Source organism: Salmo salar, chromosome 14 (genome assembly GCF_965601325.2).
Source record: "Salmo salar chromosome 14, fSalSal1, whole genome shotgun sequence".
Lineage (NCBI taxonomy): Eukaryota > Metazoa > Chordata > Actinopteri > Salmoniformes > Salmonidae > Salmo > Salmo salar.
The window spans coordinates 81,385,737-81,402,768 of record NC_138304.1 but is presented as its reverse complement, the minus strand read 5'-3'; the positions used below and the strand labels follow the sequence as shown (position 1 = coordinate 81,402,768).

The 17,032-nt window shown below is 46.2% G+C and overlaps 1 protein-coding gene across 1 annotated transcript in view; it reads left to right on the top strand.

The window, feature by feature from the left end:
- The window catches only part of LOC106570271 (forkhead box protein O3), a 64,991-nt gene extending 55,012 nt beyond the window's left edge, over window positions 1–9,979 (top strand). The window contains exon 2 of the mRNA XM_045694784.2: window positions 6,566–9,979. Coding sequence (XP_045550740.2) covers window positions 6,566–8,416 — 1,851 coding nt within the window. The 3' untranslated portion in view covers window positions 8,417–9,979. The remainder of the gene's footprint in view (window positions 1–6,565) is intronic.
- Window positions 9,980–17,032: the final 7,053 nt, after the last annotated feature.

Genomic DNA, 17,032 nt, shown 5'->3' with positions numbered 1-17,032 from the left:
GGTCACTCTGACAGAGCTCCAGAGTTCCTCTGTGGAGATGGGAGAACCTTCCAGAAGGACAACCATCTCTGCAGCACTCCACCAATCAGGCCTTTATGGTAGAGTGGCCAGATGGAAGCCACATGAAAGCCTGCTTGGAGTTTGCCAAAAGACACCTAAAGACTCTCAGACCATGAGAAACAAGATTTAACTCTGTGACCTGAATGCAAACGTCACGTCTGGAAGAAACCTGGCACCATCCCTATGGTGGAGCATGATGGTGGCAGCATCATGCTGTGGGGATGTTTTTCAGCGGCAGGGTAAGGATCGAGGGAAAGATGAACGGAGCAAAGTACAGAGAGATCCTTGATGACTGGAGTGAAGTTTCACCCTCCAATAGGACAGCAATCCTAAGCACACAGCCAAGACAATGCTGTAGTGGCTTTCGGGACAAGTCTCTGAATGTCCTTGAGTGGCCGAGCCAGTGCCCGGACTTGATCCCGATCGAACATCTCTGGAGAGATGAAAATAGCTGTGCAGCGACACTCCCCATCCAACCTGACAGAGCTTGAGAGGATCTGCAGAGAAGAACGGGAGAAACTCACCAAATACAGGTGTGCCAAGCTTGTAGACTCATACCCAAGTAGACTCGAGGCTGTAATTGCTGCCAAAGGTGCTTCAACAAAGTACTGAGTAAAGGATCTGAATACTTATGTAAATGTGATATTTCCATTTTTTATTTTTAATACATTTGCAAACATTTCTAAAAACCTGTTTTTGCTTTATCATTATGGGTTATTGTGCGTAGATTGATGAGGGGAAAAAAATATTTAATCAATTTTAGAATAAGGCTGTAACGTAACAAAATGTGGAAAAAGTCAAGGGGTCTGAATACTTTCCGAATGCACTGTATGTTGGTATTGTACATCAAACTATGTGCAATCAGGTTGCTTATGTCACGTCCTGACCAGTAAAGTGGTTATTTGTTATTGTAGTTTGGTCAGGATGTGGCAGGGGGGTGTTTGTTTTATGTGGTTCGGGGTTTGTTGGGATATCTATTTATGTAGAGGAGTGTTGGTTTAGAGTATTCTGGGGTTTTTGATTATGTTCTACGTTTTGTATTTCTATGCTCTGTCTATGTTGTGTATTTTTTGTGTTGGCCTGGTATGGCTCTCAATCAGGAACAGCTGTACATCGTTGTTGCTGATTGGGAGTCATACTTAGGTAGCCCTGTTTTCACCTGTCCTTTGTGGGAAGTTGTTTTTGCACTGCTGTGTTTAGCCTGCAATACTGTGCGTCCGTTCGTTTTCTTGTTTTGTTATTTAAGTGTTCAATAAAAGTTAAAAATGAGCACTCAACCTGCTGCGCCTTGGTCTACTACATACGACGACCGTTACAGCTTAGGATTCAAACATTCTCAAATAGCCTAATTCATACTCTTCAATATATATTGTATGTAATTTGTCTGTATGTATTTTTAGATATAGGTCTATTGTAAATGTCTACAACTACAAACATACTTTAACCTTTTCACACGTACCAACAAACGGATGTGATCATTCTACAGTGGTCCCTGCAGCGTACTCTCAAACCAGTGTGATTAGATCGCTTATTTAGAATGTCCAGTTTCGATTGACGTAACAGTCAGCATTTGAGCTGGCCACCCTGTTTTTTCACAGAAACATTTTGCACAAACACAGTCCTTATGAAGTTATGTCCTGAATGTGGCCAATTTGTTTTTGGATGCAATGTTCAGACATTTACAGAAGAAGCGACATTATTACACAATCCTCCAAACCGGAAAATGTAGGCTACATTTGTCCTAGCGCTAACTGAGGAAAGATTGACGTAACACAAGCGGTCATATTTAGGTAACTCTCGGCTGACAGAAACCACAATATGAACTGTGTAATAGCAATTACTATTTATAATTCATCACATCACGGGTGAGCTCACCATTGATAAAACACTTTTTAGTAATCCGACAATGTTTGTGTATGCCGCCATGTTTGTTTTTTTGCTTCAACCAAAGATAATAAGAGAAGACAAGATGAGTTTGGTCTGTTTGCAGTACATTTACGTCATTTAGCAGACGCTCTTATCCAGAGCGATTTACAGTAGTGAATGCATACATTTCATATTTTTATTTTTTTTTTTTTTGTACTGGCCCGCCATGGGAATCGAACCCACAACCCTGGCGTTGCACACACCATGCTGGCATTGCAAACACCATGCTCTACCAACTGAGCCACAGGGAAGTATGCACGTTGAAGGGGGTGTGTCGTCTACGATCATTCACTTCCCTTCATTCACTTCCGTAATTTTACTCGAAAGATGAGAGAACCATTCCTTCACCTCAGTATAACATCTTTGGTCTGACAGACGTTTCTATGACACCCAGAATGCATTGTATAATGTCAACAAACATGGCACCAGACATAGCTGGCAAATAGCTTAGCATTAGCTCATTATAATCAGTACAACCTTCAAAAAATGTATTTTACACACATCATAGGTGTCCATTACAATCTATGCAACAATCGTAATGCATTAGTTGTCACCAGTACTTGAAAACATGAATACAACTGTAAATGCCAGCCAGAAAATGTGCCAGTTCGTACAGGATTGTGCAAATGTCTGCATACTTGATCTACAGAAACAATAGGGAAGTGATTTGGGTTCTCCTAGAGAAGTTTGTCTGGCTCAGTAAAGTCTCAAACATAAATTGTCCGCTAAAATGGGCTACTTTTATGTGAATCAATGAGGAGGTGGAACACACCTCAATTCAAACTGTTGTTAAGGAAATAAAACATGTTAGAAAATAATTTGAAATTGACAAGTTGAAACACATAGCCTATAGATAATTAGCAGGCAGCGCGTGTTAACTGTCCTGTTGCGTAACAATCACATTTTGGAACAGTGAGTGCATTCTGACATCACGGGCATAAAACAACTCATGCTGAGACGACCGTTAGAGATATTTCGTACTCACATGTGAAAAGGTTAAGCTGCATATTATTTTGACAGAGGTAATGAACTGTCCATTGATCAGCACAGCAATTGATAAAACAGGATCATGTTTGAAACACAAGTGGTTCTGAGCTTATGTTAATATTACACAGGTAAGCTAACCGTTACAGAAATCAGGATTGCAGACAGGCTCTATCTATGTGAGGTACTGTGTTCAACACACCACCACCTGTTGTTATGCTGGGCTCCCACTGACCAAAAAAGGATGTTAATATGATTCTTTTTTTCAATACATATTTTGCTAAAATAAAGGTTTAAAGAAATACAGGCATTCACCACATTACTAGAAGACAAAACAGCTCAATCAAGCCTGATGGTCTTGTAAGTATTAAAGACAAGCTTGCATTCATTTAATTAAAAAAAGCATGAAAAGGTGGCATAATGTCTTACCGTACTGTGTAAAGAATACAGTACCTGACCTTGTATGCGGTACAAATCACACGATTGTGGAAGCACCTCCTCAAAGAGTATGAATTAGACTGTTTGAGAAGTTTGAATCCTAAGCAACCTGCCTACACATACAGTTGAAGTCAGAAGTTTACATGCACTTAGGTTGGAGTCATTCAAACTCGTTTTTCAACCACTCCACAAATGTCTTGTTAACAAACTATAGTTTTGGCAAGTCGGTTAGGACATCGACTTTGTGCATGACACAACACATTTTTACAACAATTATTTACAGAATGATTATTTAACTTATAATTCACTGTATCACAATCCAGTGGGTCAGAAGTGTACATACACTAAGCTGACTGTGCCGTTAAACAGCTTGGAAAATTCCCAAAAATGATGTCATGGCTTTAGAAGCTTCTGATAGGCTAATTGACATCATTTGAGTCAATTGGAGGTATATCTGTGGATGTATTTCAAGGCCTACCTTCAAACTCAATGCCTCCTTGCTTGACATCATGGGAAAATCTAAAGAAATCAGCCAAGACCTCAGGAAAAGAATTGTAGATCTCCAAAAGCCTGGTTCATCCTTGGGAGCAATTTCCAAATGCCTGAAGGTACCACGTTCCTCTGTACAAACAATAGTACACAAGTATATACACCATGGGACCATGCAACCGCCATACCGCTCAGGAAGGAGATGCGTTCTGTCTCCTAGAGATGAACGTACTTTGGTGCAAAAAGTGCAAATCATTCCCAGAACAACAGCAAAGGACCTGGTGAAGATGCTGGAGGAAACAGGTACAAAAGTATCTATATCCACAGTAAAATGAGTCCAATATCGACATAACCTGAAAGGCTGCTCAGCAAGGAAGAAGCCACAGCTCCAAAATCTCCATAAAAAAGCCAGACTACGGTTTGCAACTGCACATGGGGACAAAGATTGTACTTTTTGGAGAAATGTCCTCTGGTCTGATGAAACAAAAATAGAACTGTTTGGTCATAATGACCATCGTTATGTTTTGAGGAAAAAGGGGGAGGCTTGCAAGTCGAAGAACACCATCCCAAGCGTGAAGCACAGGGGTGGCAGCATCATGTTGTGTGGGTGCTTTGCTGCAGGAGGGACTGGTGCACTTCACAAAATAGATGGAATCATGAGGAAGGAAAAATATGTGGATATATTGAAGCAACATCTCAAGACATCAGTCAGGAAGTTAAAGCTTGGTCGTAAATGGGTCTTCCAAATGAACAATGACCCCAAGCATACCTCCAAAGTTGTGGCAAAATGGCTTAAGGACAACAAAGTCGAGGTATTGGAGTGGCCATCACAAAGCCCTGACCTCAATCCCACAGAAAATGTATGAGCAGAACTGAAAAAGCGTGTGCAAGCAAGGAGACCTACAAACCTGACTCAGTTACACGAGGTCTGTCAGGAGGAATGGGCCAATATTCCCCCAACTTATTGTGGGAAGCTTGTGGAAGTCTACCCGAAATGTTTGACCCAAGTTAAACAATTTAAAGGCAATGCTACCAAATACTAATTGAGTGTATGCAAACTTCTGACCCAAGGGGAATGTGATGAAAGAGATACAAGCTGAAATAAATCATTCTCTCTACTATTATTCTGACATTTCACATTCTTAAAATAAAGTGGTGATCCTAACTGACCTAAGACAGGGAATTTTTATGAGGATTAAATGTCAGGAATTGTGAAGAACTGAGTTTAAATGTATTTGGCTAAGGTGTATGTTAACTTACGACTTCAGCTTTAGTTTGAAGTGCAGTACCAGCTACTGTAGTAGGTCAAAGCTGTGTGCTAGAAAACCTTGGTAGAGCATGGGTGGAATAGGCATTGTGGCGCTTCAGACCAATGCCTATTCTCACTTAAAACATAGTTTTTTTTGTTTTTAATAGATTGATAGAAGAGAGGAGATAAGATACAGACAAATGTAATAGAGAAAAAGTTGAAAATTAGATGAGGGCGAAAAAGGGATACGGAAGGAAAATGGAAGAGTATGGTAATGATAAAGGCTACTTAACTTGGCTATAGTTGAAGAACATGCTTGGCTACAGATACAGTAGAGTACTTAGCTTGACTAGCTCGGACGATCTCTATCCCCGCTAAGCTTCTCCTGCAGGCTGGTTTAGATCTCATCAGAGCCCATATAAAAAAAATGTCTCAGAGTAGGAGTACTGCTGATATCCAGGTTGGCTTCAACTTCAAATACTGCTATAGAGCTGTAGACTAGCTACATAGCAGACAGTCAGACGAAACCCAGGGCTTAAGCCATACAGGGCCTGTTCCAATATGCACACTAGCATGCCACTTGAGTTATGAAGTGAGTAGTAAGTAGTGCGTTAGTATGCATATTAGAACACAGCCGTAGGGAAGCATCATGTTTTACTTCACATACTGTATCTCTTCCTAGTAGACCTAGCCCCCTAAATAAGGTTAACCAGAGGCAGACATAATATCCACACAGCTACAGCTATTATCACAGCGCATGTTACTGGTTATTGACTCCTCTCTCTCTCGCTCTCCCTCCCCCTCCATCTCCCCCTCTTTCGCTCTCGCTCTCCATCTCCCTCTCTTTACCATAATATCCAAACAGCTATAATCACTGCCCCTGATACTATTTATAGGTTCATGGTTTATATGGAGGTTAAATAGACTTCACCTGGCTGAAACCCTCTGTATCATGTGTGAGTGTGTGCAGACAGGAAAGGAAGGAAAAGGAGAGGAGGGGAGGGGAGAGGAAGGGAAAGGCAAGGAGAGGAGACGGGTGGAGAGGAGTCGAGAGGAGAAGAGAGTAGGGGAGAGGAGAAGAAGGGAAAGGAGTGGAGAGGAGAAGAGGGGAGAGGAGAGGAGAAGAAGGGAGAGGAGAGGAGAAGAAGGGAGAGGAGTGGAGAGGAGAAGAGGGGAGAGGTATCGATTGGCTGTAGCTCTGAGGCGCTTCGCTGCTCTGAGGCGCTTCGCCCTCCTTACTCTCTCCTCCATCTTTCTCTTTTTATCTCTTCCTCTCTCATGTGAAGTAGTTTGGTGTTGATTTCAAATGATTGTGTGTTTAAAAAAAGTGATTATTTGACCCTAAATGTTCTCTTGGGTGTTTCTGTTTATCTCTCCCTCTCTCTCCCTTTCTCTCCTTCCCATCTATCTCTGCTCTAGAACTCCATCCGCCACAACCTGTCCCTCCACACTCGGTTCGTCCGTGTCCAGAATGAGGGGACAGGGAAGAGTTCCTGGTGGATGCTGAACCCAGAGGGTGGGAAGATGGGGAAGGGACCCCGACGACGCGCCGCCACAATCGACTGCCCCAACGGCACCAAGTACCTGAAGAGTAAAGGACGGGCCAGGGGTAAGAGGCCTGGAGCCGGAGCTGGCAGTGGAGCTGTTGGTCGGGGCAGGCGGCAGGGTTACGGCCTGGGACAGGGGGCTCGACCGGGGATGCATCAGGGGTCTCCGGAGCATGGTAGTCCTGCAGGGAAGGGCGGAGTAGGCGTGGGAGGAGAGGAGTACGATGCCTGGACGGATCTCCACTCCCGGACCTCCTCTTCGGCTTCGACACTTAGTGGCTGCCTTTCTCCCATCCTGGTCGAGGCTGAGCCAGATGAGCCAGAGGAGGGAGGCCTTTCCTGCTCCACCTCCCCCCGCCTCTATCCTAGCCCTACCGCCACTCGCTCCCCTGCCCTGGGCACTGGGGGGCACTGCCCTGGAACCTCCTTGGAGCTGCCCCAACTCACTGACCTGACTGGGGCTATCAGCCTGGAAGAGGGCTACCCCCACCCCCAGAACCACCCACAAACCCAGCCTCGTAATGGCTTCCCCAGCCCCTACGGCACCGGCCCCAAGGGGGAAGGCTCCTACTGCGGCCCCGTCTACGGGCAGCCGTCCCTGGGCATGCTGCAGCTCCATGCCCCCATGCCCATGCAGACCATTCAGGAGAACAAGCGAGCCAGCTTCCAGCGCCCCCTGAGGGCCTACTCAGAGAACAATGCCTTGCAGAGCCTGCTGACCGGAGGGCCTGGAGGTCCTCAGTACTGCAGTAAGGACATGGTCACACTGGGAGGGCAAGGAGGGGAGTCACACACGCTCCTGACCCAGGTAACCAACGGGGTTCACAGCCACAATCAGAGTCGCTGCAGCCACAATCATAGCCATAGCAACCATAATCATAATAACCATGAGCATGGACACAATTCAGGCCCACACAATGGTCACGGCTCAGTTCATGACCAGAACCCCAGCGGTCATCATCAGAATGGTCACCACAATCACGGTCAACCCAACCTGGACTATAACCATAGCCACAAACAACACCTCAGCCCGGCCACTGACTACAACCAGAGTCACAACCACAAACTGAACACAGGCCATGACCACACTCACCAGTCCAACCAGGGTCACCTCCATGGTCACCTCCAGGGTGGACCCAGACCTCCAGCCCTCCAGGCTCTTTCTCCCAGAGTCAACACAGACATCCTGCAGCCCTACAGCCTCAAAACCCCCACCCCAACTCCTAGCCACTATGGCCCCCTCGCCCCCCACCTCCCCACCCCCAACCCCCCGTCCCTGCCCCCCAACCCCGCCTCTGTTCTCGACATACCCCAGGACCCCTGCCTCCGCCTGGCCTCCGCCCCGGCACCTCACCCTCACCCTCGCCACCAGCCCTACCCCGGTACCACCTACCACCAGGGTATAACCATGACTGACTCCTGGCATGGCTACTACCACCACACCCTCCACCCCTCCCAGAACTACCAGGGCCACCCACACCACAGCACTCATCACCCCAGCCGCATGGCTCCAGACCTGGATGTAAACGTAGACATTCTCCCCAGCAGCCTAGACTGTGACGTGGAGTCCATCCACCTCAATGACTTCATGGACACAGAGGGGATGGGGATGGACTTCAACTTTGACGGCTCCCTGTCTCAAGGAGTGGGCATGGGCATGAGCATAGCCGCTTTCGCCGGAGCGCCGCAGGGACATCACAGCCAGAACTGGGTGCCTGGGTGAAGGGGATTGGTCAGGGAAGCCCAAGGGCCAATCAGGACACAGCAGAAAGGCTTTTACCCACAAGGCTGAGCTGCAGAAGTCAGAGGTTAGGGATCAGGGTCGGAGCGTACCCTTGGACTGACTGATTGACTGTGATGCTTAATGCTCCAAGACAAAATAACTGAATGTGTCTTGTCATGTTGTTTCCTGAGGGTCCCTTTAACTGTACAATCTATGTTCTCTCATTCTTTCTCTCCCTCTCTCTGTGTTCTCTTTCTCATTCCCTCTACACACTAGTAGTGCCACAGCACCCTCCCAGCTCTGTGCTATCCCCCTGGTTCATGTCCTTCAGTTTGTCTGCTATACTTTATCAATCATTTCTTGGCCATCCATAAGCTCTCAAGCACTTTACATCCGACACTTTCAAAACAGATGCAGTATAACACAGACCAGGGGAAAGTCAGTCTCTTTTGGCTTAAGTTGAATTTATGCAAACCCCTTTATTATCCATCTCTTCTTATAAAAAAGAGAGAGGCGGTATCTTACTTAAGAACAGGATCAAACAACTGCATAAATAAATGGGTTCAGCGGGTTGAGATGCGGGTGCTTTTCAGAATGTTTTGCATACTGGTTGGAAAGCAGGGAGGTCGGGTGGATGGAAGGAGGGATGGATGCAGGGTAGGAAGAGGGGGTTGGCTGCACCAGGGTCAGTGCAAATTCTCCTTCTTCCTCAATGATGGAGGGATGAAAAGAGGCAGGGATGGAGGGATGGAGGGATGGATTGAGGTCAGGAGTTCTCCTTCTCCCTGGTGGTGTCACCCACCATAGATGGATGGAGGAAAAGAGGATAAATAGAGGATAAATAGAGGATAGATTGAGGATTAGGGTGGTTGGTTGTTGTGTGCCCCAGTGTGGTCCAGGAGGACTGCCATCCATCAGACGGCCTTCATCACCAACTAGTTAAATGCATGATCTCCTCTTTAATCTGTGGAGTAATGCGATGGTGATGCATCACTATTGCAAATTTAATGTGTTGCTCCCCCCTCCCATTCACCTCCATCCGGACACACACACACACTCCATTCCCCTACATCCGGACACACACACACGCACACACACACACACACACACACACACACACACACACACACACACACACACACACACACACACACACACACACACACACACACACACACACTCCATTCCCCTACATCCGGACACACACACACACACACACACACACACACACACACACACACACACACACACACACACACACACACACACACACACACACACACACACACACACACACACACACTCCATTCCCCTACATCCGGACACACACACACACACACACACACACACACACACACACACACACACACACACACACACACACACACACACACACACACACACACACACACACACACACTCCATTCCCTACATCCGGACACACACACACACACACTCCATTCCCCTACATCTGGACACACACACACACACACACACACACACACACACACACACACACACACACACACACACACACACACACACACACACACACACACACACACACACCACACACACCCCCCCCCCTCCATTCCCCTACATCCGGACACACACACACACACACACACATACACACACACACACACACACACACACACACACACACACACACACACACACACACACACACACACACACACACACACACACACACACACACACACACACACCCTCCATTCACCTCCGGACACACTGTGTCAAGGCTTAATGTGTTTTGGCCAAAGTGATGATTAAAGTCACTGTGAACTAAATAGCGGAGGAGGGAGAGATGGAGGGATGGGGGGAGGAAAGAAGAAATGCGAATATTCCCTCTGTGCCTCTTCCTCTCCATTTGGTGGATTTATGTGGATTTCATTTCCCCATAATGAAATAAGGAGTGATCAGGTCCCATCCTCCCTGCCTCCCTGCCTCTCTGCCTCCCATCCTCCCTGCCTCCCATCCTCCCTGCCTCCCTGCCTGCTCTGCTTCCTGAAGAGGGTTCTCATTCAACCCCAGCCTGGCTGCTTCCTCCAGCTGACCAACCACACAACACAACAGCTTACTCAGTCTAGAGTATGTTCTAAATGGCGCCCTCTTAATTTTGGACCCTATTCCCTCTACACAGCACACATTTTGAACAGAGCCTCTAACGACATCAACTCAGTCATCAGTATTCAGTAACCATTAGTTAAATCTGAAGTGGTACCCTATCTCCTACTGCACTAAAACCTAAGCCTCTGGCCAAAAGTAGTGCCCTAGGTTTGCCCTAGGTTACTGTTGATGGACTTGATGTCCTCAGTCCTTTGACCTCAGTGCAGCCCCCTTTGTCCCATCCTCCATTCCACCTCTCACACTGGAGTTTAAAGCCTGACATGTTTTACACTAGTGAATTGGCACACTGATTAACACAGTCAGCAAGATAACAATTATTTGTTGCTATCTTCCCTTCACAGGCCCTTTCCTCCCATCCTCCTCTCCCTCTCTCTCTCTGTCTCTTTCTCTCTCATGTGTGCTCTCTGTCTTTCTGTCTCTTTGTCTCTCTCTCTCTCGCTCCCTCCGTCTCTCTTCTTCTATCACATCCTCTCATCCAGAGGTTAGATGGAGGGGAAACAACAATAATTAACCGGCTAAAGAGATCAATTATTTATCATTTTTATTTAATCCAAGTGGTGGTGTTTTCTCATCTCATCTTCATGGCACCAGGTCATAATTCTCTCCGTTCAGAAAGCACAAGGGAGTTTTTTTTGAGTTTGAGGTTATGTGCGTCCATTGAGAGGGGAAAGAAACAGTGCTTGAACAACAAGGTCCTCCTCTAGTCTGGTCCCAGATCACATTGTGTTAAATGTACAAAGAGCATAGGAGTGGCTGGCTATAAACAAACAGATCTGGGATCAATCTAGTCCTTCCCCACTCCTCTCTTCAGATTTCTATCTGTTGCCTTGGTCTGGCTTTACTTTGCTGTTGTCTGTTTTTTTGTGGTCGTTCTGTTCTGTGATCGTCAGTGAGGTCCTTTGTCTTGATAGGGTGCTTTTTGTTCGCAGCATTTTTATTCTAAAGGGGAGAGAGAGAGTCCTTGAGTCTTTTCATAGCACCTGCCCTGCTCGAGATCGAGAGAGAAAGATTGAGAGGCAGAGAAGGAGAGATATTTTTAGGGTAGAGGCTAGAAGGGAGGTAGAGGGACAAGGAGACAACGAGGCAGAGAAAGGTAGAGAGATGGGGAGGCTAGAAGGGAGGTATAGGGAAGGAGAGAGAGAGAGGAGTAAGAGAGAGAGAGAGAGAGAGGCAGACTGTGAGACAGTAATATTTTCCAGCCGAGTTGCTTCCTGTGGAACTGGCCATTTGAATCATGCCAAATGTCAAGTGCTACTCTGCTGGCACCAACACGCTATGATCAGATAACCATGCTTCTGCTCTGATCAGATAACCATGCTTCTGTTCTGATCAGATAACCATGCTTCTGCTCTGATCAAAGAGGAACAAAGATGGGTATCTTCACACGGTTTTCTCTTCCTTTCATTCGTCCTTTCTTTCTTTTTGACTTGAGATGGCCTATTGTTGTAACCCGACTGTAATTTCGTATCTGGCCCCAGCGTGCGCTTGCTTGTGTGTTGATCTGTGTGTGTGTGTGTGTGTGTGTGTGTGTGTGTGTGTGTGTGTGTGTGTGTGTGTGTGTGTGTGTGTGTGTGTGTGTGTGTGTGTGTGTGTGTGTGTGTGTGTGGAAGCACACATGATGATGTACAAGGTGATGTACAGAACTGATGATGGAAATCCATTGCCCTGTAATATCACTTGTCCTGGTCTCCTTCATGCCTGGTGAGGCCAAATGTCAAAAGTTTGGACACACCTACTCATTCAAGGGTTTTTCTTTATTTTTACTATTTTCTACATTGTAGAATACTAGTGAAGACATCAAAACTATGAAATAACACATATGGAATCATGTAGTAACCAAAAAAGTGTTAAACAAATCTAAATATATTTTATATTTGAGATTCTTCAAATAGCCACCCTTTTTTTTATTATTCTACAATGTAGAAAATAGTAAAAATAAAGAAAAACCCTTGAATGAGTAGGTGTTCTAAAACCTTTGACCGGTAGTGTACTGTATACACACACACACACACACACACACACACACACACACATACATACATACACCATATATACAGTTTATATTTATTGGTAGAGAAGATGGGTTCTGTGCTGTGGCCTTTTGGCCCCCCTCAGTCCCTCATCATCTTTATTACAGAGACATGATGATGCTTCTATTACAATCTCATTCTGTACATAATCTATATTGGAGAAAATTGTATTATAATTTTTTTTGACAAGCAAAATATCAATTTCTTTTCTAAAATGATGTGTCTGATCATCTGTGACTATAAAATAATAAAACAAAAGAGAACATAGAGTTGTTTTGTGCCTGTTTATGTGTGTGTGTGTGTGTGTGTGTGTGTGTGTGTGTGTGTGTGTGTGTGTGTGTGTGTGTGTGTGTGTGTGTGTGTGTGTGTGTGTGTGTGTGTGTGTGTGTGTGTGTGTGTGTGTGTGTGTGTAAGCCTGCCTGTATGTCTGCGTGAGTGTGTATCCGCTCGTTTATTCATTTGTGTGTGGGTTTGGGTGTGTGTTTTTTGTGTGCGTTTGTGTGTGTGAATAGCTTCATAGACATACTGCTGTGCGTTAGATGTGCCAGCCAACCCTGGCAGTACACCCCCTGTCATTACAAGCATACTATAGCTGTAAATCCGGGCCAGATCAGGAACACATCGCAGCAGTAGAGTAGGTTTCTTGGTGTGTTTGTGGGGGAGTGAGCCAGTAGGGAGTAAGAGAAATGGAGGGATATGTGAGAGCGTGGGAGTAAAATGGCTATTAGAGGTGACTTTCAGTGGGATAAACTCTCATAACATCCATAAACACACACGCACACAAGCATATTAGCTCACGTACACAATAAAAAAACGGACTAAACGAGATGTGTGTGTGGGGCAAGCCAGCAGGTGTGGTGTGTGTGTGTATCAGCCATTAAGAGATGTGAAAGTGCTGACGCTCAGAGAGTCAGATAGACATATTCTTGGAGCTGAGCGATCCCCTGCAGGCCTAGCGATCCCCTGCAGGTCTAGTAACCTTGAGCTTCACCCCCCCAGCCAGGGTGAACACTGTCAGGCAGACCAGACAGATAGTGTGTCCCCGTCCACAGCCCCGTCCACACACAGACAGTACACACACAGCCCTTCCGGAGCCCAGCAGGGGGGCCCTAGCCTCTGGCCTGACTACAACCTGCCTGAGACCCCCCAGTGTGTGAGCGTGCTACTGGCCTAACCTGTCTACTGCGTGATGAGAGAGAGAGAGAGAGAGAGAGAGAGAGAGAGAGAGAAAGAGGGAGAGAGAGATCAGCCTTCACTCGCTGTATTCATCTATATTTCACAGCAATTTCAATTACTGTCAGTGTAGTTGGAAAGAGAGAGAGAGGCTGACAGAAAGAGACAGAAAAGGAGACATGCCTCTGTGGGCTGTCTGCCCCAGGTCACCGTGTCCTAGTGATGCACTCTCTCTGTTCCCTTTCTACCCCAGCCCGTGGACTCCTGCCTGGGCAGGAGGGGGCTTTACTAGGGGACTAGAGCGAAAAGAGGAGGGACCTCCTGCAGCTCGGAGCAGCTGTGATCTGCAGTCACCTGGTTCTCCAGGGGATCCAGTCTGCAGAGACATGAGGCCCCAGGCAAAGTCCCAGGCTATTCACAGCAGCCATATGCCCAGCTAGGGAAGAGTACAGACTATGGATGAGACCCTATGTTACCGTATGACTGGGAATCAATGGCTGGAGTGTTGAGAGGAGACAGAGACCAGAGAAGGACTGAGTAGTGTTGTGTTATGGGGTTAGGGTTAAAGGAAGCTGAGAGGGACTGAGTAGTGTTGTGTTATGGGGTTAGGGTTAAAGGAAGCTGAGAGGGACTGAGTAGTGTTGTGTTATGGGGTTAGGGTTAAAGGAAGCTGAGAGGGACTGAGTAGTGTTGTCTTATGGGGTTAGGGTTAAAGGAAGCTGAGAGGGACTGAGTAGTGTTGTGTTATGGGGTTAGGGTTAAAAGAAGCTGAGAGGGACTGAGTAGTGTTGTCTTATGGGGTTAGGGTTAAAGGAAGCTGAGAGGGACTGAGTAGTGTTGTCTTATGGGGTTAGGGTTAAAGGAAGCTGAGAGGGAATGAGGAGGCTACTGTTGTGTTATAGGGGATAGCTCAGCCAAAACCAGCCCAGACCAGGTCAAACCGAGGCTACGTTAGAGACGCCCCCTGACTACCAAGACAGACAGCTATGATGTCAAACATCTCCATGGTCTGAAAGACCAGACCGTACATGAAAGCACAACCAAAGGGTGCCCAGCACTATAACTACTATAACTGCAGGGGAAGCGAAGTGACGGGTACAGTGGGAAATGAATGAACGTTCTGAACCAGAGCTGCACCTGCCTCTCGGAGAAGGAAGGAGAGAAGGGAGGAGAGTGGCTCTCTGCTCTCTGAATCATTGAAGTTTTGTGTCTGCCTCTCTGTGACCAGCCAGGCGGGCGGGCGGGCGGTGGACCCGCGGCGGTTAGTTGCATATGAAAGTGTAATGAGATGTCTACTGCCTCGCATAGAATCATCGTCTCTCTCTCTTCTAGGCGAGCTGGACCAGGATAGTAGAGTGTGATAGCACTGACTCCTGGGGAATAGCAGAGCAGAGTGGTCTGGTGAACAATACAGAGCCGGAGGACGAGCAGTGTGTGTGTGTGTGTGTGTGTGTGTGTGTGTGTGTGTGTGTGTGTGTGTGTGTGTGTGTGTGTGTGTGTGTGTGTGTGTGTGTGTGTGTGTGTGTGTGTGTGTCAGAGCACACATGGGACGACGACGTTTATGCTACGCACTGACTTTGCTGTGATGGATGCAATGTGCCAGCGGGGCCTATCTAGCCATACCTACTTCCTCGCTCCTTGCCTCAGATTCTGCCTGGTTGTGCATATTCCATGTAGTGTGGATAATAATATCTGAAATTGATTTTTCTGTATTTATTTGTATTTTTGTGTCCTTCAAAATAGAACGAACACCTCACTGCTATATGTTAGTAATGGTGTAGGCAGACTGGTCATATGTTAACTACTTCATCCGTGATTGTTTTCAGTCGTACTCGTCTTCATATCCACAACATTTTATTCTCTGATATACCTCACTGTGTGTTCTGCGACTATCTGCCCCAGGGACTCAGAAAAACATCACTTTATTACAACGCCCACCTCTACCATCTAAGCTGGGATAACTGCTTGTTTGATTACACATCTGTTGTGGTCTGAGACAAGCTGATTCAGTTAGCTGAGATAGACTGTCGTACAGGACCGAAGGGAACTGTAGATCTGGATAGTGATGTGAAGTACTGCTGTGGGCCTAAGTCAATACGTCAGGTTAAGACGGAATGATAGAAAAATACCAATGAACCCTACACTTGAGGGCATTGACAATGGATGATTTCATTAAGATGCGTTGTGCAGACCTCACTACCCTCTGGAGAGCCTTGTGGTTGATTGGAGATGTTGTTTCCTACCGTCCCCACCTGGGGGCGGCCCATCAGAAAGTCCAGGACCCAGTTGCACAGGGCGGGGTCGAGAACCAGGGTCTCAAGCGTAATGATGAGTTTGGAGGGTACTATGGTGTTGAATGCTGAGCTGTAGTCAATCTCCAATGCAGCAGGGGCGGCATGTAGCCTAGTGGTTAGAGCATTGAGCCAGTAACCGTAAAGGTTGCTAGATGAAATCCCTGAGCTGACAAGGTTAAAATCTGTCGTTCTGCCCCTGAACAAGGCAGTTAACCCACTGTTCCAAGGCAGTCATTGTAAATAAGAGTTTGTTCTTAACTGACTTGCCTAGTTAAATAAAATAAAATGCAAATCCTAACAAACTCACTCACCAAGTCAATGTTATTGTCTGAGGCTACCTGGAACATGTCCATGTGATCGAAGCAATCTTGAAGAGTATGAATCCGATTGGTCAGACCCTTGTTGGATAGACCTAAGCACGGGCGCTGTTCTGTTATATTTTTTGCCTATAGGAGGGGAGCAAGAAGATGGAGTCATGGTCAGATTTGCCGAAGGGAGGGCCATGTACGCATCGCAGAAGTTAGAGTAGCAGTGGTCCAGTGTTTTGCTCGTCATTACAGTAGTCATACAGTACAGTTACGCTAGGCATTACAGTCATCATACACTACAGTTACACTAGGCATTACAGTAGTCAAACACTACAGTTACACTAGGCACATGTCATTTATAGCCAAACCTGGTTGATGATTGAAATGACACTCAGACTGACACTGATACATACAGGAACATGAACACGTATTAGTGTTTTACCCATACTGTAGATGTACTGTATGTACTCGCTCTCTTTTTCTCGCTCTTCTTCTTCTTCTTCTTCTTCTTCTTCCTGATTGGTAATAACTATTTACACATCAGACTGTTAGGTTCTTGTTTTTCAGAGTAAATAACTCACGGACACTAGAGAAGCTTAACCAAGTTTAATTCTTTCCAAAGGGTCAACACAGCTGTATTCAGACATCACATTTCACACA